General features: G+C 41.3%; 1 protein-coding gene across 2 annotated transcripts in view; it reads left to right on the top strand.

The window, feature by feature from the left end:
- The window catches only part of DOCK11 (dedicator of cytokinesis 11), a 318,014-nt gene that overhangs the window by 47,940 nt on the left and 242,670 nt on the right, over window positions 1-27,404 (top strand). For both annotated transcript variants that reach the window (XM_089657960.1, XM_089657959.1), the window contains exons 7-9: window positions 9,889-10,023; window positions 16,409-16,586; window positions 24,200-24,279. In XM_089657960.1, the coding sequence (XP_089514086.1) occupies window positions 9,889-10,023; window positions 16,409-16,586; window positions 24,200-24,279 (393 nt within the window). The remainder of the gene's footprint in view (window positions 1-9,888; window positions 10,024-16,408; window positions 16,587-24,199; window positions 24,280-27,404) is intronic.

Raw genomic sequence — 27,404 nt, 5'->3', positions numbered from 1 at the left:
AGGTAGCTTAAAACTGGCCATAGATGATTTTTTTTTGTTACAGAAACAGATTGCCCATCCCCACACTCGAGCTGGATGTAGGAATCCTTCCCACTGCACTATTGTATTCTGACAGCAGGGACTCCTCCGTTCTAAAAATACATGATCAGCGCTGCAGCAGATTGGCTGCAGTGCTGATCAAACACAAATTTTTCAACATTACCGTTTGAGAGGTGTTGATCTCTAGGTCAACTTCTCTCATGCAGGAATGGCCATAGATGGATCAAAATACACCTGGTCCCTGCTGAACCAGCTGAATTTTGAACTGTCTATGGCCAGGTGTAGCATAATTCCCATAGTTTAGCCATTTCGCTGTGAGGTTCTGAGAGCATGGTGTTTTATACACAATCCATTGGCTGCAGCCACCGGGATTGTGTATAAAACTCAGGTGGCTCCGCTGCCGCCAATTGCTTCCATAGCCCCTAGTTCTGGTGCCCCCTTCGCCTGGCTCCGCTTGCCCATCTGCAGGCCCAGGAAGATCCATGGTGGGTGGAGGGGAGAGAGTAAAGGGGACTAACGTCTGCTCCCCTTCTTTATGTGACCTGGAAGGCAACATCCATTACGTCACTTCCGGGTCACGGCTGTCACTTTCCCGACTAGAATAGCGCTGGATCCTAGGGCAGGTGAGTGTCTTTTTATTAAAAGTCAGCATGTACAGTTTTTGTAGCTGCTGACTTCATTTTATAAAACGTGACTGATGCTCCTCTTTAAGGACTTTTAGGGTGAAATATATTGGATTTCTGTTCTTGGGTTTCAGATATACACTATATTGCCAAAAGTATTGGGACAGTCATGTTGGAACAGGAAGGGGCCATCCCCAAACTGTTCCCATAAAGTTGGGAGCATGAAATTGTCCAAAATGTTTTGGTATGCTGATGCCTTAAAATGTTACTAAACCCACAACAGTAAAATCAGTCTGTATATGCAGTAAACCTAAGGTGTTAATCCTCTGCATTGTGTAAAACTGCTGTTTGATCCTGACTTCTCTGATCCTCCCCTTCTTCCTGTGTCCCCCCTCTTATCTCCTGATATGTGGAGTCACTCAAGTCAGGTTTTTTTTTTCTTGGGGGAGTGCATGTGATCAGCACAGGGCCAATCAGCACTGTCCAGACAGAGGTCAGGGCTTCTGCATCCTCCTAGAGCAGAATGAAATGTGCTGACCCCGTTCTGTCATTTTAAGTGGCCTAGTTGCTGTTGTTCCCAGTTGCTTCCACTTTGTTATAATACCACTAACAGATGACCGTGGAATATTTAGTGCAAGGAATTTTCACAGATGGACTTATTGCACAGGTGGCATCCTATCACGGTACCACACTTGAATTCACTGAGCTCCGAAGAGTGACCCATTCTTTCACAAATGTTTGTAGAAGTAGTCTGCATGCCTAGGTGCTTGATTTTATACACATTTGACCATGGAGGTGACCTGAATTCAATGACTTGGAGGGGTGTCCCAATACTTTTGGCAATATAGTGTACTAAGTACTCATTAGACTGCGCAACAGATCGTCAAGGATTTACTGTAACTTTATAAGTAATAATATGGTATGGGTCCAGAGACATTTCCGATAAATGTGAGTACATTAGGGTGATTGGTTTTTGCCAAGAATCTTAAGTGTATTCTCTTAATTTATGACAATCCTTTAGTGCTATTTCCCGTGTCGTTTAGAAGCTGCGATGGGAGCCATTCCCTGAATGCTACCATATAGTTATTACCAGTGCAAATGGGACAGCTTCACTAAAGAAAACGTATTCACACAGCGTAAACCACATTGTGTGTCTGGCATGTTTGTAAAGAGAATTTCCAGTATTCCAGGGGAAGCTTCGAGACAGACATTAAGGGGTTTATTTACTAAACCTGGAGAGTGCAAAGTCAGGCTCACTTTTGCATAGAAACCAATCAGCTTCTAACCTCAGCTTGTTCAATGAAGCTTTGGCAATGAAACCTGGAAGCTGATTGGTTTCTATGCAGAAGTGAGTCTGACTTTGCACTCTCCAGGTTTAGTAAATAAACCCCTAAATGTCACTCAGGCTGTCAGGAAAAGTCACATTGGGTTTGAGCGATTGTTAGAATAATCGGCAGATCTCAGAGTTGCTGTGTAGATCCATCAGTTGGCTGGATATACAAAACAACACTTGGGAGTGAATGTAATAGAAAATATATTTCAGAACCGGAATGTCATTTGACTTTGTTTACTATAGGTTAATATAGGTTATCATTTTACTTTGTTGATATTCTTATCTCCTTGTTTACTAATTGTGAATAACAGACACTTTGTTCCTTAAACTTGAAATTTAGCTTAACAAAAATCCATACATCACTTACCTGCAATGAACCAGTCCTATGTTGTACAGCTACCTGGATTCTGGAGAAATCTTCACTACAGGAATTCCCTGTCCTCTTCCTGCTGCTGAACGTCCGGTGCTGCAGGGGTTAACAACATCAGGTCTTCAGGCAGAACAGTAGTACAGATGGTCCAATGGAGACACACACCCTCCTTCCTCCTCCTCCACTGAGAAACATTCTTTCTTTGATTACACTGCTTATTACACAGTCTGTGAATGGAGGAGAGTCTGATGGAGGATGAGGGAGGAGAGGTGTGTCCCCATAGGACAATCTGTACTACTGTTCTGCCTGAAGACCAAAGCTTCTAACCATTGTAGCACTAGAAGATCAAAGACAGGAAGAGCACAGGTATCCCAGTAGTGAAGATTTCTCAGATGTATATATACCGGCAACAATTTTATTCCCCATGGCAGACTCTCATTAAAGAAACCCTGCTAGTCATTTTAAACTTTAAAAATAAATGTCTTGTCCAAGAACAGGTACTGCAAGAAACCTTCTTTTGTCATGATTAACCAGAAAATCCTTCTCTGTGCCCCTCTGATCCACGTCTGATCCACGTGCACTCATCACCCTGCTGTCCAGTGACGGCTCTCTTTTGGGCTACTGAAACACTCATATTGGACAGAAGAATGATTGGTATGTCAACTTAGCGCAGTGGGTCCAGTTTAGCCCCAGAGTCAAGGAAATCAGACCCTTTGTGAAAAAGTGAAACCAAGATCAGGAGGGCTCATAGAGGAGGCTTTTCTAGCAAAACCAGTAATGGAACACACCTTGTTGTACCTGATCTTAGGCAGTAATTTTAAATGGTAAAAACTGCTGTTTAAAATTTTTTTAGCCAGCTGTTTTTATTCTGCACCTGGCACCAATATTTTTTGTCCTCGCTCAGTTGATAAAAGACATTTAGTGTCATTGTTAATGTATACCATGTCCTGGAACCACTACCAGACTTGGGAACCAGGTGATTGTAGTATCCAAACCATGGTTGACACAGGTCAAAATTGAGGATTGAGATTGCTAGCAATAAGCTCTGGCAACAATATTTTCTGTCCTCACTCAGTTGATAAAAGTAATTTATTGTCATTGTTAATGTATACCATGTCCTGGAACCACTACCAGACTTGGGAACCAGGTGATTGTAGTATCCAAACCATGGTTGACACAGATCAAAATTGAGGATTGAGATTGCCAGCAATAAGCTCTGTTTTCACAATTACGTTACCGTTTTATCAGGTAATTACAGATAATTCTGGGTCATACGAGTCTTGACTAATGTCAAGGTGTTCTACTTTCTGTCCGCCTCCTCTGTGTTAATATTCTTACTGAGCTGGAAAATGGACAATGGACTTCGAGTGCATGCACTGCAGAAAAAAGCTTGGCAGCAATTACACCGAGCATTGATGTTTAAGCGTCAGAGCACTCAAAACCAATATGATAGTCGCTGAACTGTGCAGCACCCTACCACTGGATTTACTGAGAGCACACACATTTTTACTATGGAACAAAAAAAGGTTATATATAATGGGACATCACAGCGGCTTGATGGTGAGCACTTAAGTCTTACAATACTGGAGGTCTTTGGTTGGAATCTTGGCCAGGTCACTATCTGTACTGAGTTTGCATGTTTCCCGGGTTTTTCCCTAAGTAATCCTGTTTCTTCCCACACTCCAGACATGATGTCTTGTCTAAATTGTCCCTAGTATCTGTGTACAGATGGGCAGTGCACATGTATTATCCTATGATCCCAAGTCTGATCAACTGGGGAGGGATGAGGAAAGACCTGGCGATCTAACCCATAAAAAATTTGCCAAATAAATTCTGTGGGAAACGGTTGCAAGTGAATCAGACATGGTGCCCAGGAAGCTGGTCCATAGAATCGCTGGGAGTCAGCTACAACTGTAAACATACAGTATACATACATAAATATGCTGAGAACATCTAGGTTATTATGGTATGGATTTGGGGATCAGAAGAATGTGTATTAGACCACATTATACAAAGGGGAAACTGCAATGAAACAGTTAGGTACATGGTTAAAATACACATATACTGAATGAACTAGTGTACCTGTCAAAAATATTTAAATTTTGTACAGTTACTCCTTTGATTTTCACACCCCTGACAAATGTCACTTCCAGAAAGATGACAGCACTAAACAGGCACATTTCTTTTCAAGGAATGTTTTTCAAAGCCAAAAACAAATATAAATGAAATATGTATAGTCATGTGCCTGTAATGAAAACCTTTGCTTCTCCTTTTGCGTGACCTATATAATTAATCCTACTCTGACTTGCAACCTAGCTGTAAATATTAATGTGTAATACCCCCCCCCCCCCCCCCCCGTCTCCACCTAACAAAAAATCCTTTCCTTTAGTTGCCACCCTTAAAGTGAATTAATACACTTCAGTACATTTTTTTTATTCTCCAATGTCTTAAAATATAGAATGGCTTCTCCATATTCTGCTCCATCAGATGTTTCAGGTGGACTTTTCTTTTTCTTTTTAAACAAGCTGATTAAATCGCATTTTTACTGATATTCTGTTAGAAGTCAACAGATAGATCCTACTGCCTACTGCCCTGCATGGCTATCACAGAAAGGTCAAAGATGTCTTTTAAAGTACGGCTTGTGATTGACAGGCTGGCTTCACCTTCTGTATGCTGGTCAGGGGGAAAGATGGTGGCATCCAGTGGAGGATAGACTGGAGCAGAGATTTTGTTCACTAGTTATCTATAATCACTGATAAGGAAAAGGGAAGCTATAACCCAATTCTCACCCTATCGTTAAACTTTAAAGACTTTCTGTGTCATCTCCCTTTGAACAATGTGACACCCACAAGCTCCCTCACTGGTGCTGATATCTTCACCTGCTGTTCTTTCAGGTTGGGTACCTTTGACCATCTTGATTGGTCATGCGGAAATAATTCCTGACATTCATTTATTCCAGCATCTGGCTGCACACACATAACTCACTATACAGTGTCAAGAATTTAGGAAACATAATTCTTTACTGCAAAAGACATTGCAGAGGAGAGTGTGTCACTTCTGCAATAAAAAGCCCGCCTGTTGACATATATTTAATTTTTAGGTAAGGTTCCGCTTTAGTGAATCATTAACTGAAGCGAGCCAATTTCCAATGTTAACCACTAGGACAACTAAACCCCTGAAATGTGATCTTATTGGCGCGATACGTGAATGTATACAGTGAACTGACGTTGAACTTGAACCTCAATATCTGAATTCTATAACAAAATGATTTATTCTGTTGCTCTACAGCTTCCTGTCACTGCTCACTGCACTATGGTTTAGCATAACACTTCTCAAAACCTCCCTCCCTGTGTTGTCTGATCCTGCAGACTGCTTGAACACTCATCCCCAAACATGTCAGAATAAAAGCATAACTGAAAGTAATAGAGCCCTATAGACTCACAGTGCAGACCCTACCATTCTCAGACTGATATTTGCCATGCAGGGTGTTATGGGAAGACACTATAAAGACAGATTTTAGTTAGCTCTACAAGCAGTATTTCAAACATTTTTTGCTAAACTTTTTAAAAGATGATGTGACACAGATGAAATAAAATTACGTGTGTCTGTTACAGTGTGCCAAGCTATGGAACCTAAAACTCCCCATAGGCACTATTTTAAAAGGCTTGAGGGTTGCACAAGAGGTCTGGAGCTAGAATTATTGCTCTCAATCTGACGTACGCGGTGATACCTCACATATGTGGGGTGGGACCATCACAAATTATCACATTTGAGCACAAGCACATGCGGATAGGGGTGCTTTAAACACTGTCTCCTTTTTTCTTTGTATCAGCTTTATTGCTATCACAAGGGATAAACAACATCCCTTGTGACAGCATGGGCTGTGACAGATGCTCTCTATGAAGCGATCTGGGGTTTCTAGTGTCACCTTCCATTGCCGCAAGGCAAAAATACTGCTGTCTGCACTGTTTGGCAAGTGTTGACCCTTTGCAACTGCTTTCATTCACTTCGATTGAAATGCACCACAATGGCACCCTAAATACACTGTAAACACATCTATGGTGCAGTTGCAAAGTATAAAAAGTGATCATTTCCCATTTTAGCTATGTTAAAAAAAAAACAAAAAACAGATCCCATAGGGCATTTGAGGAGCATCGCCTGATGCCTGTGAAACATGTCTAAAATGCTCATTACTGCTATAAGTGCATTAATGTGCATTAAAGGCTGCTTTAGAATTCAGTGTGAGGGCTATTTAACAATAGTGGATGGGCAGTAAAGCCCTGTGAAGTCCCATTTTTATTGCAACCTCCCTTCCCCAACTGCTCCCCATTTTGGTACCTTGGGTGTACCTTGGAATTTTACCTCCCTTCACTTTCACCACTGAACATGACCCATTTGGCCACTCTGCAAATGCTCAGCAATCGCATGCAATGCACACAATTACAGTATTCAAGGAGTTAAAGTGATTGTAAAGGATCTAATTGTATTTGTTAAATATAACAGACATGTCATACTTACCTGCTCTATGCAATGGTTTTGCACAGAGCAGCTCAGACCCTCCTCTTCTGCAGTTCCTTACTGGCACTCCTGGCTCCTCCCCTCTGCTCGGCTGGGCCTCGCCTCTGCTACCTCCTCACTGGCTGTGATTGACAGCAGCAGGAGCAAATGGCTCTTGCTGCTGTCTCTGAGCCAATGAGGAGGGAGAGAGCAGAGCGACCCTCTGCTCTTGTGCACAGTGCTGTATCATCAACAGGCTCAGGTAAGTACAGTATAAGGGGGACTGGGGAGGAAAGCAACATATAGAAGGTTTTTTACCTTAATGCATTGAATGCATTAAGGTAAAAAACCGTCAGCCTTTAGAACCACTTTAAAGCAGGTGGTGAGGAGGTCATACAACTCTTCCTTACTGCCTGTCAAATGCTTTTCTAGGAGCGATCTGATCCCGGATCGCACTTCAGAGACACAAGCTAGTGTGAATGAGCCTGAAGTCTGCTTCCTGCAGGCCTACCGGGAAGTAATTTGTAACCATGACAGGTACATGAGTACATGGTTAGTATACTGACAAATGTCACCCTGACTTATGTGTTCTTTGCTCCATTAACTATTACTGTCAGTCCCATGGCTGAGAAGAATGAATAACACATGTGTTATAGCCAGGGAACGGAGCCAGTTGTGAGTTGCTGTGCACTTTTCATCTGCTCCTCATCTGTGGATGGTATTTCTTCTCTTAAGACGTCTGGTGCACAGTGTTAATGCAATAAAAATCAATCTTATTTCCATTACTAAACTTGTTTCCACGTTTCCTGAACTGACTTTTTAAAAGGCTTTATAGTAGCAGTCTGATATTTCAATGTGTATTACAGAGAGTGCTGATTACAAAGTCATTTCAGTAAGAATTGGGATGAGTAATCACACTTACTGGAAGTGGAGCTGACTGCCGTTCATGAAGTATTGGTGGTACGCCGTCAGTGACGTCACCTTATTACTGCCACATTCACATCGAACTAGGCACAGACTCACACTCTCGAGAATAACATGATTAGCTTCAAATTCACGTTTGATAAAGTAATGTTTGTGATTTACTTAAAGCAGAATGCTGGATTTTTATTACATTTTTTCTATTATTATAGGCATTTATACATCACTTTACATAATATCTATTCACATCTGTCCCTGCCCTTAAGGAGCTTACAATCTAAGGTCCCTATTTAATATGTGCATGAATGCTAGGAGCTAATTAACCCACCAGCATTTCTTTGGAGTGTGGAAGGAAACTGGAGTACCCAGAGAAAATCTACACAAGCACAGGGAGATGCAAACTCCATGCAGATAATGTCATGGTTGGGATTAGAACCAAGGATCCCAGTGCCATAAGGCAAAGTGCCAACCAAGTTAAAAATAAATAACCCAGTAAAGGTTCACATAGCAAACTAGTTTTTGCTGCAGTATTTAACGTTAATGCAGAAATTTCCTCCGCAGTACTTTTCTGCTGCTAGATGTCCTCAGTCTGATATCCACCATCATCCAACCCACTTCCTCTGAGCGCAGGTCATCCTTGACCCACCTCGGCCTAGGACTGGTCAGCCAAAGGAAAAGCAGTACAGTGATGGGATCACCTATTTGTCACTCTGCTCTCGCCTCCTATCAGCACACTCCTTCATTGCACATGAACTGTTTGGCTCCTCCTATTGCTTATCACTTTCACACTCCAGCCCTGCTTATCACTTTCACACTGCAGGGACTGCAAGATGCTGATTCAGGTTAAATTCAGATAAATGCATTTAATGATATGTTAAAGTATAACTAAAGTCAAATCCTTTTTTTTTGGTTTTGTATAGAGTGGAGAGAAATTAAAACATCTGCCAATTTTTTTATTGTTTTTATTTTTTATTGTACTTCTTGTAGACATATGTTTTTCCACATGTCCACAAAGTATCAGTGTATGTATATAAAATGGAGAGAGTAAAAGAGAAGTTGCTCTACTACAACGTTGTAGTCTGATTTCAAAATACTGCAAACTGAGTATGAGAAGACTTTGTTTCACATCACACATCCTTCCAGCGCAGCTAGTTGTACCAGACAGCCAGTCTTGTCCTGTCCTTAATTGCTAAACATGGGGTCAGGGAAATAAAAGATACTCTAGATTGGGGTAGAAAGGAGAACAGAGGGGAAAAAAATGAGGGGATTAATGAGTCAGGGTGGGGGGACAGACCTACAGTGGATATAAAAAGTATGCATAAACCTGGTAAAATGTCAGGTTTCTGTGATGTAAAAAAATGAGACAAATATAAATAATTTTAGAACTTTTTCCACCTTTTAATGTAACCTATAAACTACAGCTGGGTAGTCATACAGGTGGTCCTCTCTCAGGGGGCAGTGAGTCCAGAGTTTTCCTCCTTTCCAGCTCCAGGCTCGCAGGCAGGCCCCATCCCATTAGGCCTCCTGGCAGTCTTCCACCTCAACCTCACATCTTCCTTTCTCCTTCTTCCACCTGAATTTCCTACTACTGAAAGGATCCAACACTTTTTAAGGGAGTCCAGCCCATTGCCAAGCATCCTGTTGGGATTGGCTGAGGTCCCTCAAAAGTGCAACCAAGCATTCCTCAGATCCACCCACTGCCTCCAAGGCCCTCCTTCGAAAGCCTCAGAGCAGGGGGAAATTCCAGAAGGGCTGGCCTGCAGAATCTCTCAGTCCTGACCAGAATTTGACCACTCTGACTATCTCACCTGAGCTGCTAATCAGCTCCTCACTTGCCATCAGGGTCTAGCTTCCCCTAGCTAAACTAGGTGGGTTCTACAAATGGTTTGGTTTTAGTTATACTTTATTGATTACAGAGCTGCATGTCTTTAACATCTGCCTCGAGTTCTTCTTTTATATCTGTGAATCAATTTTCAGTCCCATTTATTCTGGAGGTTGATCATAACTCTTAAACGCATTTATTTATAACCGCATTTCCAAAAAGGTATCCTGAGGGGTGCATTATTACCAGAGCCTGACAGTGACCTCCATCTGTTGTTTTATAGGTCTTCAGAAGACGGTACTTCGACTTGACTCAGCTGCCCGATGGTTCTTATATCCTAAACTCGTATAAAGATGAGAAAACTTCAAAGGATTCAAAAGGCTGTATCTTCCTAGATTCCTGCATTGATGTTACCCAGGTACTGTAGAGCTGGAGCAGATACCATTACTTTTTCAGATTTTTCTCTTAAAGTAGATATAAACACAAACTGAATGGCATTTAGTTTTCCTAAGCACTGTGTATCATATTCCATTGCCATTTTTTATAAATATTTTTGCAGTCACTTGCTTATATTCTGACTGCACACCAGTGATGGCTGCATGGCATTTCTCGAGGTGGGTTTTCTGATGGTGACAACAGTAGACCATTATTTTACCATGGATACCTGATAGTTTACGTTTTTGGTGTTGTATTTGATATGTGCACAGAGACATCACACAAATACTTATAACATTTAATTGAGTAATGACGGCTACAGATAACAAATAGTATTATAAAATATAACAAGAATACATAACTAAAGCTGTTGTTTCATCACGGAATCCCCCCATGATGACGTGGCCGATGACCAGATTCATACGCATGCCTAATGGCAGCTCTGATGTGAGATTGAATGTTCCAAGTTACAACTGTAGTATATAGGATTTGTGTGTAAGGAATGGCCAACCCCTGGCCAACTCCCCTTGTAAGTAACAATATGATCATTTGAGGACATGGTCAGTTTGCATTGACATTCCTTTGGTATACGTCAGCTAAGGTTACCAGACTTTGTCCTTGTATGGCCCCTTAACCAGGTTTAGACTCATTATTAGATATTGTGAGCCAACCAATAGGAAAATATGAAGTATGCAGTTTCCCCATCAACCATGTCTGGGCAATGTGTGTTTGCCCCTACTTTTCAGGAGAGAAGACAGATTGTTGTCACCCTATAGTAGGAAGTGCCTGAAGAAGGGATGTTATGGCAGGATGAACAGGTATTAGTTGAACTCCAGGCATATACAGGTTCATGTTTTGTACTGAAGATGCTCCGTCTTTTCTTCATTGTACACTGTGATTTTCTCACAGTGTGCATTAGAAGCTGCAGCAAGTCAGGTAGAGTCTACCTATTTCTGACTGTAGTATGTGCAGCATCTTCTAGCTATTTCTAGCTCTTTCATCCCCATCCTGACCATCCCTGGCTTACCTTTTTTTATTACATTTACGTTTTTCAACAATGGAGGCTTCGTATTACACTAGGCATTATCTAATGTGGTCTGCATGCAAATACAGTTTGCCTGGGAATGGCCACTACTCCAGACTGATATCCACCTATCAAGGCATTTTGACATTTGCATAACTCCTCCCAAGAGCCAGCCTACTGCTTGTATCAGTGCTGAGAGGAGGAGTACTGAGCCAAGGCAACCCCTCCCACTAGCCTTGGTCTGCCTGCATTGTACAGAGAAGCACAGAGACACTGTAATTACCTCACTGGGTCAAATATGTAATGAAAAAGGCAATGTTCTATTTAAACAATTTAATTAGCACATTTAAGGAGGGATGTAGGAATGAGGGAAAGTGAAATATAGGCAATATAAAGTTCAGCATTAATGAAAACTGCAGATGTAAAAAAAAAAATATTGTAAATTTCTTTTAAAATGACATTAAAGTACATAGATAGACAATGTTTTTTCTTAGTATTGGGTAGTGCAGGAAAGGTTTGAAATTTAGAATGAGAGGTTTTTTTTTTCTGTCTGTATCCCTGCTGGATAGATTCACCCAACTCTATTTGTCACAGAGACCATTGTCAGCAGGGCAGATTTTGTGGTTGTTACCAAAGCAGAAAATCGTCCTGAGTCATGCAGGCAAATAGGCTTTGACGTTTGGATGCAGCTAAACATCATATCTGGACACAGCAGCATTCTGTAACAAGTAGCAGCAGCCAGTTGGTATGCAGCCAGAAATGGTGACCCTAGATGCAATCTGTCCACATCCAGGGACGATCTGAGGCCCTAATTGCATGTAAGCACTTGTATTGGCAGTTACATATGAACAGCAGCCATTGATTTGTAAAAAGAAAAAAAAAAAACTGACGGGCTTGAACTATTCTCTCCTGTAAACGAAACAAAAAGGTTTTAGCTGTACATACAGTATGACATGTTAATACTAACATGGTATTTTAGTGATTGTGTTTGAATATACTTTAGTATGTCTGCCCATAAAAAATCATTATTAAGAAGCCAGTAAAGACAAGTTATGACACTTTCATGTATCTCATAAACTGTATCAGTTTAATGGATCAGGTTATGGCCCACCCAGATAATTGCTTTAAACTGAACTGTTGCCATCTAAAAATATCTTGCAATTTATCTGTCCTAGTTTATATTCTTTATGAAAATTGCATCCCTGCTTTATTTCCTTACATTTTAGGGCCCATTCACACTATTGTATTGTTGGTACTATTGCTTCAGTTTCTGTTCAGGAATTGGTTCCTGCCGATCTGTCTGGACGCACACGGGTTGTTGGGTTGTACAGGTACTGGTGTGTGGAGGTATTCAGAAAGGCGTGCTCTGCCCACTTCACAGGCTGAAAATTTGCCTCACTGTCAATAGGGGAGACTGCAAGTGATTGCAGATACAAAGCTTTGGAATCTTCTGGTGATAAATACATTTCAAAACATAACTGAAAATAAGAAATACATTTTTTGGCTTGGCTACAGATCAGATTTAAAGATATATTACGCTGTGTTACATAAAAAGTTAAGGCTGAACTCCAGGAATTCAGACACTCTCTAAAATATGCTGGCTTACTATGGGTTAAAGTAGAACTAAAGGAGGTGTACTCATCTTTCCTCCATCCATCCCTGTCTTCACCTATGCCAGCATCCTCTTCTGTGTGCTAGTTTTCAGCCATCCATCCATCATTCATTTGCCAGCGTGGGATGCGTCACTGGGGATCATGCACAGGAGCTAGTCATCCCAGGACACCGGAGTCAGGTTGTCAAATGTAAGCTGAGCTAGGCATGCGCAGTTCAGTTTACATGCTGGGGAACACTGAGAGCAGGCAGGTAGGTGTATTTTATTGCTGAAGAGACATTGTGTGTTTCTCCAGCAGTAAAAATTTTAGCTGCTCACAGTGAATAACAGCAGAATGTAATACTGCTTTAAGTCCAATGAGGTACATGCCACTTTTAGACATATCTCTTTTACTTACAACTGACAGTTTTAGTGAGCACTGGGAGTACTGCTATTGCTATACTCCCTACACTCTGGTAATAGAAGCACTGTTCTCTCACACAGCAGCAACTCTGCCCACTTCTCCTTTCTGTTGTCCAATCACATAAGGATTTGTATATTTTGAATGGGCTCACACAATACAAAGCGCTCTGTGATTGGGCAGAAGGAGGGGAAGGCCAGACAGCGTGGCTGCATGCAACTCTGGAGCTGAGACCAGAAGGTCCAGTGGTGAAGCATCTGAATTATAGCAATAGGTATGCTCCCAGCACTTAGTCAAATGCAAATTGTTAATTAAAGAGATAATTTCTTGAGGTGACATGCACCTTGTTGGCCATAACCCATAGTAGTCTAGTACATTTTAGAAAGTGGCTGAATTCTTGGAGTTCAGCTTTCATTGAACCAAAACAAATCTTCTGTCTTGGGTGAAGACGAAACAGCTGAGTTACAGATTATAGCCTTCTGGGACTCAAGTGTCTAAATTTTCCTAGTTAAATTCCTAGCTCTATCATTGTCCCACCTTTGCTTGGTTCCAGTCCCTTTCGTATAGCAATGCTTTCTCTAATTTTCACCTGGCTGATTCTGTGTTTTCACCAAAATTGGCAATACACTGCTTGAATTTTGGCTAATTCCTGATGAACTGGCAGAAATTTGAGCTGTTGGTGGCTCTGTCAGAACTCCCTACCATTTACATACTGGTTTGATAATCTTTACAATCTTCTTTTGTCAAAGGGGCTGGCCGAAAAGTCTCGGCTGAACAGTGCTTGCATTCAGTCAGGTATTTACCAGCTGCAGTGTAGTGGCTGCTAAATACAATAGCTGGCAGCTGCCATTTTTTTTTGCTGGTTGGCCTGGATGGGGGAATCAATGGATTAGTACATTCAAAGTGTGTATGGCTAGCTCAAAAAGAAAGAAAAGGAAGAACATCAGCAACCCTAGTAGAGTGGGAGCTTGTACTGAAATTCAACATAAGTCTAAGGCATTGGTAGAGAAATCCTCTACAAACTTAGTTTTTAGTGGACAAAGCTTTTCAAAATCCATAGAAGGAAATTGTATTTTTTTGACTAAGCCATTTTCTCCTTACATATGATATCAATTATTCCTAATAGGTTCTCTTATTAACAGTATATAACCTGTAATGGAAGTTCTGGTCATACCGTTATCACTGCTGCTAATGTATACAATATAGACATTCTGTCCTCATCATTTCAAATGTAAAAGCTTCTTTTGATTCTTTCTCAAGTAGAGTATCTTTCTGTGTATAGCCAGTATATTTAGTAAAGTGTACTAAAGCTCTGTAAATTATTCTGATTGATCATAGGGCATAATTGTTGTACATATATAATCGGTGTTAAAGTAAATCTATACCTTTATTCTAATTTCTATAATTACTGTACCCGGTAATAACCTCTGGCAGTATTTTTTTTGCTGTCTGTTTCTTCCTGCCTCTGTGATGCTCATGCTCCTGTTTCTTGTATATGTATCAGAGACAGTCATGGAAAATCTCTTTAGTGCTGTCACAGACAGAAGTGCAAACTGGACAGAAAAAATATCTGTCTCCACTCTATTAAAAAACAAAAAAATACATTTTGACAGGAGTTACACTGTAAGGACTTGTTTGACTACGAAAAGTGATTTGCAGTTGATCAATTTTTACAGAGCATCAAGGGGATGACAAACAGGCAATACTATTGCTTCTTGAATGCCTGTGTTTTGTGTGGGTGGACCGGGCTTTTCCAATAGAAATACAGTGCTGTAATAACAAGCCCGGCATTTGGCACGGCCGTTTAATATGTCGTGTCCCAGACACCACAACCGCAAATGCAACATGAGAGGACATTTTTATCACCGCAATGCAAAGCATGTCAGGTGCTGCAGGCACTTTTTTTTTTTTTTTTAATTGCTGAATGCCAATTTTACATTACTAGACCACTCCACAACTGTGAGCCAAACATTTAGCTTGCAATTGCAGTGCAGCCCCATTGATCTCAATGGATAAGTTTGACAGGTGGTGCCCTGTCGAAACCTGCAGCCTGAGTTAATTTGAATTCCAGGAATTCAGCTACTTTGTAAAATGTGAAGGCATGCTATGAGTTGAGTCCAAAGAGGAGCATGGCATCTCCTGGACCTACTTCTCTTAACTATATTTGGCAGGTATATTTCTCTGCCAAAGAGCCACTCTGGGATCTGAGAATAGAGAAGCACACAGAGCGGATATGCCCGCCGCTCTCCTCTATTACTCATTCAGAGAAGCCTTTGTATTTTGTGAGTGTGTTCACATAATACAAAGTCTTCTTTGATTGGGCAGAAGGAGGGGAGAAGCAGAAATAGCAGCTGCAATGACTCTACTGTTGAAGGGATCAGAAGGATCATTATCAGCGATAGTCTCCTAGTTGTCCTGTAAACCTGTGAGATATAAATAACATCACTGAACATAACTTATAGTGTGCCTTCACTTTTTACAAAGAAGCTGGATTCCTGGAATTCAGCTTTAAACATATCTTGGCACAAAGCATCATGGTTGCAGCATGTGCATAGCCCTGTGAGGCGCCTGTTTTTACTGACTCCCCCCATCCTACCCCCTCCATCACCACCACCACCAAACACACACACATACCTCTCCGGCTGCCTAAGGCCTCATTCACACCATACGTGCAGATAAACTAATTGAAACTGATGCACAGATTTCACTTGCAGAGACATCAGTTTACATCAGTGTTCCTCATGCACGCCACAATGAGTTTTATACACGTTGCAGATTCCTGAGAAGAAAAAATCTGCACGTGATACTACTGTTGTGAACAGGGCACATAGAAAACAATTGATTTTGTTGTGCCCTTGCAGAATGTGTGCAGAAATACTGATGTCTCTGCACCATGGTGTGCACAAGCACTAAGGGTAAGCTCTAAGGGTAGATTTTTTCTAATTCCTTGAGTTCCATGTTAAAGATTATAAAACACTAGCAGTATAAGAGTTATTAAATCAAATTACAAAGAGTTATTCACATAAACATAATTTATTTTAGTAAATTGTGGTTTCTTACAATTGTTGTGTAATTCGGTGAATTCGTTATAATAGTGTGCATTGAACAGCTCATGCTCAGTTTTGGTTATATGTTAAATAAAAACTTTAAAAAATAACTCCATTGCAGGATTCTATATATGGCTCTGGGGAAATTCTGACGCACTGATAAATAATGCCCTGTATCTCATTCAGTTCATATAGGTTGATACAGGAATTTCCCATGAATTAATTTTTGTGAGTTTGGTTTGCTTCCAATATCTATTGACAGCATAGCCTCTCTTGTTTCTGCAGTGTCCAAAGCTGCGTCGCAATGCTTTCGAACTGAGGATGCAAGATAAGTCGAGCCATCATCTGGCAGCTGAGACGGAACAGGAAATGGAGGAGTGGTTGCTGACATTGAAGAAAATCATTCAGTACAACACAGACAGCTTGGTTCAAGAGAAGAAGTACACAGCAGATCCTGTTCAAGGTTAAAGAATGATTATGTGCTAGTTAGGGCTGTACAGTGTTATGGTTTATTTCATAGGACTGATCAGAGAGCAGCTGAGTCAATGAATTACTCTTGCTTCATTTCATGCCCATTTACTTGATGTTCTCTTGCCCTGTGCCCTACATTTCTGACCATTACTTCCTCTATTTGGGAACTGGATCTGTAGAATCGGTGGCAGAAATTTGCTTCCATAAGGGAAAGTTGCAAAATTGGTTTCTGATAAACAAACAGAAAACACCCTATTTCACTGAGCACATGAACTGCAGGAAAATGATTTAGGTCACTTTCACATTGTGCGGTCAACTTCCTTTTAAAGGCACCATAAAACCCTGTACAATAGCAGGAAAGGAACCTGCACTGCAGTGTACTGTGGGGTTGATTTACTAAAGGCAAATAGACTGTGCACTTTGCAAAGTGCAGTTGGGCTTTGCAAGTGCAGTTGCTCCAGAGCTTAGTAAATAAGGTAAAACTTCACTTTGAAAAGAAAACCCAATCACTTGCAAGGAAAGAAAAAACAGCATTTTTGCTTGCACATGATTGGATGATGGAAGATAGCAGATCTTCTGCTAATTTACTAAGCTCTGGAGCAAACGCACTTGCAGAGCCCAACTGCACTTTGCATAGTGTGCAGTCTATTTGCCTTTAGTAAAGCTGTGTGCTTCATTAAAAAAGGTGCATGTCCAATGCAATATTCAGTGTGCTAAGGCGTGCTGCCAAACCATCCAAAATGAAAGCTGCTAACACAACAGAAATGCAAGGTGTTCTCTGGATAGTGCCCACAGAGCCACAGAGCAAGCAACCTGCTGTGTTCATTAAGCAGCAGAGGGATCCGGGAATCCAGCAGCAATCACTGTAGTAGTGGTGCCTACATAGCTCATCTTTAACCCTTTCACTGCATACAGTGGTAGCAGTGGTGCCTACTACAGTGATTTCTAGCTTCCATGATGATCAGCCAAGTATGACATATACATAGCTCATCCTTAACCCTCTTACTGCCATAACGCTTACTGTGGTAGCAGGGGCCACCGGGAGTGTGTGGACACTCCACAAGCCGACTGTCACTGCTGCCCCCTCTGCCATGCTTTCCAGTCTCCACTGTCCCACCTGTTGGCCTGGGATCCACATAGTAGAAGCTGTTGGGTGGACGGGAGAGAGACCAGCTAACATCCATTCATTGATCTCTCCTAGCTAGAATGAACCCGTAGAACGTCACTCCCAGTTTCTGTTGTCACTCCTATAACCTCAATGGAAGGCAGGTGGAATGAGAATGATGTCTCAGTAAAAAGAAACTGTCCTAATTTTTTTTTCTTTATCACATAGGGGTTTTTTTGTTCCTCAATTGATATATACAAAGTTTTAGTGAAAGTAAAAAAAAAAAAGTCAAAAATTTAAGTTATACCCAAGCACTTAACCCCAGCCCCCCCTCCTAATTTTGAGCCTGCTCCCATGTGCACACATACATGAGCAGAAATGCACCTGTCATGGCACCAACATATGAAAATGTTAACTGCTATACATGTTACATATTGCCACATATGGCAGAGGTACAGTTAAAATTCTAGGACCATTATCTACAAGTTAACTATAAAGTGATGACCCGTAGGCACAAAAAAAACACAATGCAGTACAAAATGTATGTCACGGAACAGCACAGAACCTTATGTAAACTAAGTGAACCATCTCCAAAACATTTGTAGTATTTCTTTTAGTATTACTTTTTTCACCAACTTATATTTTCCATATATTCTAAAATAAGGCTATTCTTCCCAACTACTGAAAATGGGTTTAGGAGAAAAAGGTGTCTGTTGGTATCAGAGTATTCTATGTGAAGCCTCAGTAAAATTAGCAGCTGTTAGCTGGCAGCAAAATAACTGGCTCTGGTTGTCGTTGAAACATTTCCTGGGATTGACTTTTGGCTTAGCATGCATGGAAAGAGGATGAAGAAATTTTGGATTCAATGCATTGTACAGTCTTTGACATTGTGCAGACTTGTGTAGTAAAATGACAAGGATGCTGAAATGTTTACTTGCCACAATCATCACAGAAAGTCTGAAAATAAACAGAAAATTGGGGGTCAGTAAGAAAGATTTGGTGCATTTCATTTTGAAAAAAAATAATAAAGAAAAAAAAAAAATATATATATATACACAGTATATACAGGTGAAACTTGAAAAATTAGAATATCGTGAAAAAGTTAATTCATTTCAGTAATGCAAATGCAACTTAAAAGGTGAAACTAATATATGAGATAGACTCATTACATGCAAAGCAAAATAGTTCAAGCCGTGATTTGTCATAATTGGGATGATTATGGTTTACAGCTCATGAAAACTCCAAATCCACAATCTCAGAAAATTAGAATATTACATGCAATCAATAAAACAAGGATTGTACATCAAACAATATCGGACCTCTGAAAAGTATAAGCATGCATATGTACTCAGTACTTGGTTTGGGCCCCTTTTGCAGCAATTACTGCCTCAATGCGGTGTTGCATGGAAGCTATCAGCCTGTGGCACTGCTGAGGTGTTATGGAAGACCAGGATGCTTCAATAGCAGCCTTCAGCTCTTCTGCATTGTTCGGTCTCATGTCTCTCATCTTTCTCTTGGCAATGCCCCATATATTCTCTATGGGGTTCAGGTCAGGTGAGTTTGCTGGCCAAACAAGCACAGTAATCCCACGGTAATTGAACCAGGTTTTGGTACTTTTGGCAGTGTGGGCAGGTGCCAAGTCCTGCTGAAAAATGAAGTCAGCATCCCCATAAAGCTCGTCTGTGGAAGGAAGCATCCAGAAGATGACATGGCTTTCCAAATCAACACAGACTGTGGAAACTTCACACTGGACTTCAAGCATCTCGCAGTGTGTGCCTCTCCATTCTTCCTCCATACTTTGGGTCCTTGGTTTCCAAATGAGATGCAAAAGTTGCTCTCATCAGAAAAGAGGACTTGGGACCACTGAGCAACAGACCAGGCCTGTTTTTCTTTAGCCCAGGTAAGACGCTTCTGACGTTGTTTGTTGTTCAGGAGCGGCTTGACAAGAGGAATACGACATTTGAAGCCCATGTCCAGGATCCGTCTGTGTGTGGTGGCTCTTGATGCACTGACTTCAGCCTCAGTCCACTCCTTGTGAAAGTCCCCACACTTTTGAATGGCCTTTTCCTGACAATCCTCTCCAGGCTGCGGTCATCCCTGCTGCTTGTGCACCATTTTCTTCCACACCTTTCCCTTCCATATAATTTTCTATTAATGTGCTTTGATACAGCACTTTGGGAACATCCACCTTCTTTTGCAACCTACGATCAAGAATTGTTGACTTGCATGAAGCTGGAAAGGGTTACAAAAGTATCTCCAAAAGCCTTGATGTTCATGTGTCCATGGTAAGACAGACTGTCTACAAATGGAGAAAGTTTAGCACTGTTGCTACTCTCTCTAGGCGTGGTCGTCCTGTAAAAATGACTGCAAGAGCACAGAGCAGAATGCTGCATGAGGTAAAGAAGAATCCCAGAGTGTCAGCTAAAGACCTACAGAAATCTCTGGCACACACTAACATTTTTGTTGACACATCTACAATAAGGAAAACATTAAACAAGAATGGAGTACATGGGAGGACACCATGGAGGAAGCCATTGCTGTCCAAAAAGAATATTGCAGCACATTTAAAGTTTGCAAAAGAGCACCTGGGTGTTCCATAGCACTACTGGCAAAATATACTGTGGACAGATGAAACCAAGATTGAGTTGTTTGGGAAGAACACACAACACTATGTGTGGAGAAAAAAGGCACAGCACACCAATATCAAAACCTCATCCCCACTGTAAAACATGGTTTGGGGCTGCTTTGCTGCCTCAGGACCTGGACAGATTGTTGTCATTGATGGGAAAATGAATTCCAGAGTCTATCAAGACATTTTGCAGGAAAACGTACGACCATCTGTCCGCCAACTGAAGCTCCGCACAGGATGGGTGATGCAACAGGACAATGACCCAAAGCATACAAGTAATTCAACAAAACAATGGCTGCAACAGCACAGAATACGCCTTCTGGAGTGGCCCAGTCAGAGTCCTGACCTCAACCCGATTGAAATGCTGTGGCATGACCTTAAGAGAGCGATTCACACCAGACATCCCAAGAATATTGCTATACTGAAACAGTTTTGTGAAGAGGAGTGGTCCAAAATGACTTCAGATCGTTGTGCTGGTCTGATCTGCAACTACAGGAAAAGTTTGGTTGAGGTTATTGCTGCCAAAGGAGGGTCAACCAGTTATTAAGTCCAAAGGTTCACATACTTTTTCCTCCCTGCACTGTGAATGTTTACATGTTATGTGCAATAAACCATGGCAACATCTAATGTTTGTGTAGTATTATGTTCAGCAGACTGTGTTCTTCTATTGTTGTGACTTAGATGACGTTCAGAGCACATTTTATGCCCAATTCATGCAAAACTCCACGTAATCCCAAGGGGTTCACATACTTTTTCTTGCAACTGTATATGCCATTCTTTCTTTATTGTACATCATGGGGCACAGCGCAGTCTATAATATTGACTAAGTGGGGTTATGTGCTACCTGTAGGTGAATGGACACTGGCAGATCAATCAAACAGGAGGTCCTCCCCTATATAAACCCTCCTACACAGGAAGTACTTCCGTTTTTTCATCAGTGTCTGTAAGATGGATGGTCACTGAAACTATCCGATCCGAAACGGTTCTTCTGTGAATCAAGGACTGGAATCGGATCTATTTGGAAAGCTGTTAGCTAGTATGGATGGTACCTGAGCCTCCTTGGACTGAAAAGAAAAATCCTCAAGGTTTGCCTGTAATGCGGGCTTACAGCACTGGACCCTGCGTAATTGAACTCTGTGCAGTGTTTGATCTGACCAAGGTGCTTTCCAGCAGGGTGATATACAGGTCCAAGGGAGTGGACCCAAGATGTAAGGGGGGACCAAGTCCTTGAAGGTCTTTTATAACAGATCCCACCATGCTGGGTGAAGGTTGGACTCCTGTTGTGATACAGTCTTTGAAAATGTGACTGGTAATTCTCCCGGTGGCCACTGGGGGCAGTATGCTGTTTGGTCTGGCCGGGCCATTCTCTGTGTGTCTCTGAAGGAATATTGGGCTACAGTTTTCTCCTCCAGCCACTGGAGTCCGCGGGGCCGCTTTGTATAGCCTACAGTTTAGGCAGCAAGTAGAACGATAGCCATTTTGGCTTATAGTTGAAGTCACTTGTGGAATGAAGGGTTAGTGAGGTTCCTGAGAGCTAGCAGGAACACAGAGCAGTCTATGGCTGAATGATGATGTGTGAGTACTACCTGTGGGGGAGTTGCATGACCAGACAGGACACAATAATACACCACATTAGTGCGCATAATCCAGGGGGGCATGTACAACTGTTTTCTGATACACCCCTGCATGGGTATCAGTGCACTTATAGGAGTGTTGCTCCAGAATAGCTTGCATTTGATCTGCAGGAGCTTACATTTAATCTGTACTGAAGCATCTTAGAGGTTGCATTCAGGCTACGTTTGATGCATATGTGCTTGGCTAGCCGTGTGAAAATAGTTAATGAAAATAGTCAAGTGCAGTTAATTTTGACACAGTTCTTTGATGAAACAATGTGCTTCTAGAAAGCGGGCCAGGTGTAGCGTAGTATTACATTATTGCATGCATACTTGCATAATTATTTGAACTGTATACTTGCATAAACTGCATATGTACATGCATACTTAAATCTATACTTGCATAAATTGCATGTGCACATGCATACTCAAATGCATACTTGCATAGACTGCATACTTATACTTGCATAAACTGCATACGTACATGCATACTTAAATGAATACTTGCATAAACTACATACATACATGCATACTTGCACAGACTGCATACATAATTGCATACTTAAATGGATACTTGCATAGACTGTGTACATAAATGGATACTTGCATAGACTGTATACTTATACTTGCATAAACTGCATAGGTACATGCATACTTAAATGGATACTTGCGTACACTGCATACTTATACTTGCATAAACCACATACGTACATGCATGCCTAAATGAGTACAGTACTTGCATAAACTGCATACTTATACTTGCTTAGACTGCATACATACATGCATATTTGCACAAATTGCATACTTACATGCATACTTGCATAAACTGCACACATATTCTTGCATAAACTGCAGAAATGCATACATGTATACCTTCATAACTGCATAGCTATGTACCCACATAACTGCATACCTGTGTACCTGCATAGCAACATGCTTGCATAGCTGTAGACTAACATGACTATGGACCTGTATCTCTGCTACATAATTGACCTAAATGGTCCCAGAAGGGAGAGGTAGTTGCAGGACTCATGATTGTAAGACACTTTACAGGTTCGCAGGCCCAAAACCAAATGGGGAGCTGAGGTCTGTCTTAGATTTAAAGGCACTAGACATAAGTCTAGATGTCGTCCTGTTTCATATGGGATCATCTAGATGTCCTTCTGTTTTGGATGGGATCGGTGTGATCATTGGTGGCCTCTCTTAATGGCGCATATCTTTGTGTGCCAATTTTTTCAGGCTCATCAAGGGTTTTGCGCTTTGCAGTAAAAATTTGCCATTTTTGTTCTTAATTTTGGGGAACTGCTCTTTGGGCTGGCCACAGCCCCCCGGGTATTCACAAAGCTCCTAGCCCCGGTGCTGGGCTTGCTGGGGACTAGCTTAATGTTCTTTTGCTGAGGGAACAGTCAATTCCAAGTTTAAAGCAAAATATAAGAAGCAAAAGTTATCCTTCAATACTTCAATTCGATTGAACCGCATTCCTGTGCAAATTACATGCGATGCCTGTGCAATGCGATTTGAGCCAATCAGTGTGTATGGCTCATCGCATCCACCCCAAAAAGGTGAGAACACCCATGCAATGTGATTTCTGGCAATCACACTGCATTTTGCAGTCTGTTTCAGGGTGCAAATTATTTAACATTGACACCCACACACATTGCCATGTAGTGCAGGAAACGCACGACATTGCAAAATGCTGATCACATTAACATAAACATGTTTTAATCTGTAAACAAAAAGTCTTCCCTTTATTACATTTTGTATAGTTTTATGACTAAAAATCATTGCCATTACAAAGGTCAAAATAGAAACCTGTCTTGCTAAGGTGTTATAATGGTCACATCACATATACAGCCCCTTCTCAGTTACTGGTTGGGTTATAGTCACCAGCGGCAAATACTGTATCTACTTCAGCATCAATTGCAATCTAATTTTCTAAACTTGCAATTCTAAAAGTTGATGCCCTCTATTCCTGACATGTCTGAAATGTACCTGATCCAGTGTCAGAGCTTTGACTATACTTCCATTAACTCCTAACTCCAACCAAAAGAGGGGACTGTGATGTAGAGGGGACTACAGTGTGAAAGGTAGAATACTGGAAAGATGATAATGTATCAGGGAACTGTGATGTGTTATATCACTAATGTGATTTGGGCTTCTGCTGGAAGGAAATTTTGTTTGTAAAAAGGAACTGTTGTACTTAGAAAGGGAAACTCAGAAGGTTTCTGTTGCTCACATCTGCTTTTCTCCCTGCACAGATGAAGAGGGCGGTGGTGCTGGGAAGCCAGAGAACATCATGGAAAGCCTGGAGAAGAGCATGCACCCCGAGCTGGTGAAGGTATCAGTTTTTTATGGCCTGGAACTGCACAGCTCAGCTGAAACCAGAACAGAGACTCAACTCTGGGCCTGGAAACCAATTTTCCACGTCTTTCTTTTTGGTCTGGATTAAGTGATGGACTGAATTTTTCCTTAATATGTTTTAGTCATTCATTCTTGTTACATTACGTAATATTGAATAAATATGGAACAAGTAAAAGTATATTTTGGTGAGGGCACAACTAAATTTAAAATATATTTACTCTTTTTTTTTTTTTTATAAAAAGAAGGACCAATGTGCAGTATTCTGTAGTAACCAATAAGAGATCAGTCTCCAACAGTTTATCCTAGTAAATACACAAACTTAGGTTTTATGGAGAGCGAAATCCCTTTTACAAAAGAAGTATGTTTGGCATTTAATTCTGCTTCTGACTATACTAAAAAAGGATGATAAAGTAAAAATGTATTAAAGCGGAACTAAAGGCAACACTTTTTTTCATTTTGGATAGAGTAAGAGAGGATATTAACCCCTTTCAATTTTTTTTGCCATTTGTGTCCAATTGGAGAGATTTCCAGTCACTTCCTATCTCTATTATTATTATACAGGATTTATATAGTACAAAAAGTTTGCTCAGCGCTTTACAATATAACGTGAGACAATACAGCAACAATACAGTTCAATACAAGAAGGTTAGGTGGGCCTGATCCTTCGAGCTTACAATCTAAGAGGGAGGGGCTAGTAGTACAAAAGGTAATAACTGTGGGGGATGGAGTGGTAGGAGGAATAGAAAATTCCATTATTAGTTGAAGGCAGGATAGGTTTCCCTGAAGAGATGGGTTTTCAGAGATCGCCTAAAAGTGAGCAGAGTAGGCGATAGTCTGATAAATTGGGGTAGAGAGTTCCAGAGGATGGGGTAGGCTCTGGAGAAGTCCTGGAGAAGAACATTGGAGGAGGAGACAAGGGAGCTAGAGAGTAGGAGGTCGTGCGAGGAGTGGAGAGCATGGTTTGGGTGATATTTGGAGCCAAATATAGCCAAAATAGCCCTCTAGTCCTGTTCTAGGGGCAACCCAAAAAATTGGAATTTTCTGTCACTTTCTGTGATAATGGTAAATAGTTGTCCAAAATTTTAAAAACTCTTCGCCTTTTGGTATACTATAAATGTCATCTATATCTTCCAGTGGTATTTCAGGCTTGGGTGGACACCAGTGGGTTGAGGTAATTTTTATCTCTCGGCAGGGGCGGACTGACAACTCATGGGGCCCCTGGGCAATAGGGGATCATGGGGCCCCTGTGTCCTTGTCCAAACTCAAAAAAGCCTATGAAAAAGGTACCAGGGGCATCTCATGGGGCCCCCTACTGACCCCGGGCCCTTGGGCAGTGCCCGAGTTTCCAAATGGTCAGTCCGCCCCTGTCTCTCGGTGAGAAGATTTTATCTCTGTCTTTTCTGTACCCCCCTCCTGATAGGACCATAACAAAAGTGTCATTCTCTGTTCTTGATAAAGGGTGACCCTATTATGATGTTGAGTTGTTTTCACAACTAGATACTAAAAAAAATTAACCAAGACATTTTGTAAATCTACTTTCTAGCAACTACCCAAAGCATAAACATTCATTTTGGGTGGAGTAGCTCTTCAACATTAGTGCTGTCTCCATTTTTGGCAAGGTCTAAAGATGCAAGTGGTCTGCCTGTAAAATTGCTGCTTAGAGTAGCCCTGTTTTCACTACAATTACTTTCAGTCATGAGGATTAAAGTGGTAAATAACCAAAGCAGAGATAAATCATGTTTCATGCCCTGCCAGACAGGACTGCGTTGTATGAAAGAGCTGTGTTGATCTCAGAACTGCACGCACAAAAATTCAATTCCTTAAGCAGGTAACAAAAGCTCCATTTTATATATTTCATTCATGTATTTAGCTGTCTGGGGTTTAGCTTTCATTTTCAGATAACTGAAACTCCTGGACTCCCCTTATTTTGCACTTCCCCAGAGTAAACTTGCAGGATTCTGGTTCTCCAGCTGTCATCTACAGGAACACTTCTAATTCTTGTGTTATTTTAAAGCAGTAATTTGTACTACCACATAACAATTGCATTAATGGCAGCTTAAAAATGCTTAAAGTGGATATAAAGGAAGAAGGCAAAAAACCTTGTGTGCATAGGATCCCCCAACCATCCTAAATACTTACCTGGGTCCAGGGGCAGACTGACAACTCATGGGGCCCCCGGGCAATAGGGGATCATGGGGCCCCTGTGTCCTTGCCCACACTCAAAAAAAGCCTATAAAAAAGGTACCAGGGGCATTTCATGGGGCCCCCTACTGACCCCGGGCCCTTGGGCAGTGCCCAAGTTTCCAAATGGTCAGTCCGCCCCTGGTACAGTTACAATAGAAATCAATACAGGAGAAATCAGAGGGCCCTGCCCGAGTGCTCGAATGGTCAGTCCGCCCCTGCCTGGGTCTGATATTTAGCCAGGACTTTGCCTTAGAGAAGCAGCTCTCTCTGCTCACTTATTCCTCATTGGCTGTGGAGGCGGCAGCAGGAGCCTGCTGCTGTAAGTCACATCCAGTTAATGGGGTTAAGCTGCACTGTGTATGTCAATGGCCACACTGAGTGAGGCTTGAGAACAAGCCTGCATGAGTAGTAAGCTACTTGCTATGGGGGCACTTGGCAGAGGGGGAGGAGACCTAAGCACCAGTGGGGTATCCAAGGAGAGAAGTATTGTGGCAAAACCATTGCACAGAGCAGGTAGGTATGACATTTTTATACAAAAAAAAATTGACATTTACAATTACGTTACTTTATGTACATTGCTTTTATCTAAAAGTTCTTCATCAATTCTTTCACTGACTGCAAAAGGCACTGCATAGTCAGGCTGTTCACCTTGATTAGAAAAAATCTTTATATAGTATCTACAGAATGAAGTTGAGGAAAATTACAATGTAACTAGATCCAGTTAATTTTTTTACATGGTGATTTTTTTATCCATACACTGAAAAAATAATAATGTTATGAAACCTCCTTAGTGGCCTATTAGAAATCAGCTTTCTGCTGTTTAGGGTATCTAAACCATTAAATTATGATACCTGATTGACTGTAGGTGGATACTGCTGACACTTTCTTACTACTTGTAGAAAAACTGTTCAAGGAAAT

Source organism: Staurois parvus, unplaced genomic scaffold, assembly GCF_062004578.1.
Source record: "Staurois parvus isolate SC_StPar_1 unplaced genomic scaffold, SC_StPar_1.0 ptg001045l, whole genome shotgun sequence".
NCBI lineage: Eukaryota > Metazoa > Chordata > Amphibia > Anura > Ranidae > Staurois > Staurois parvus.
This window is presented reverse-complemented; position numbering and strand designations above follow the sequence as displayed.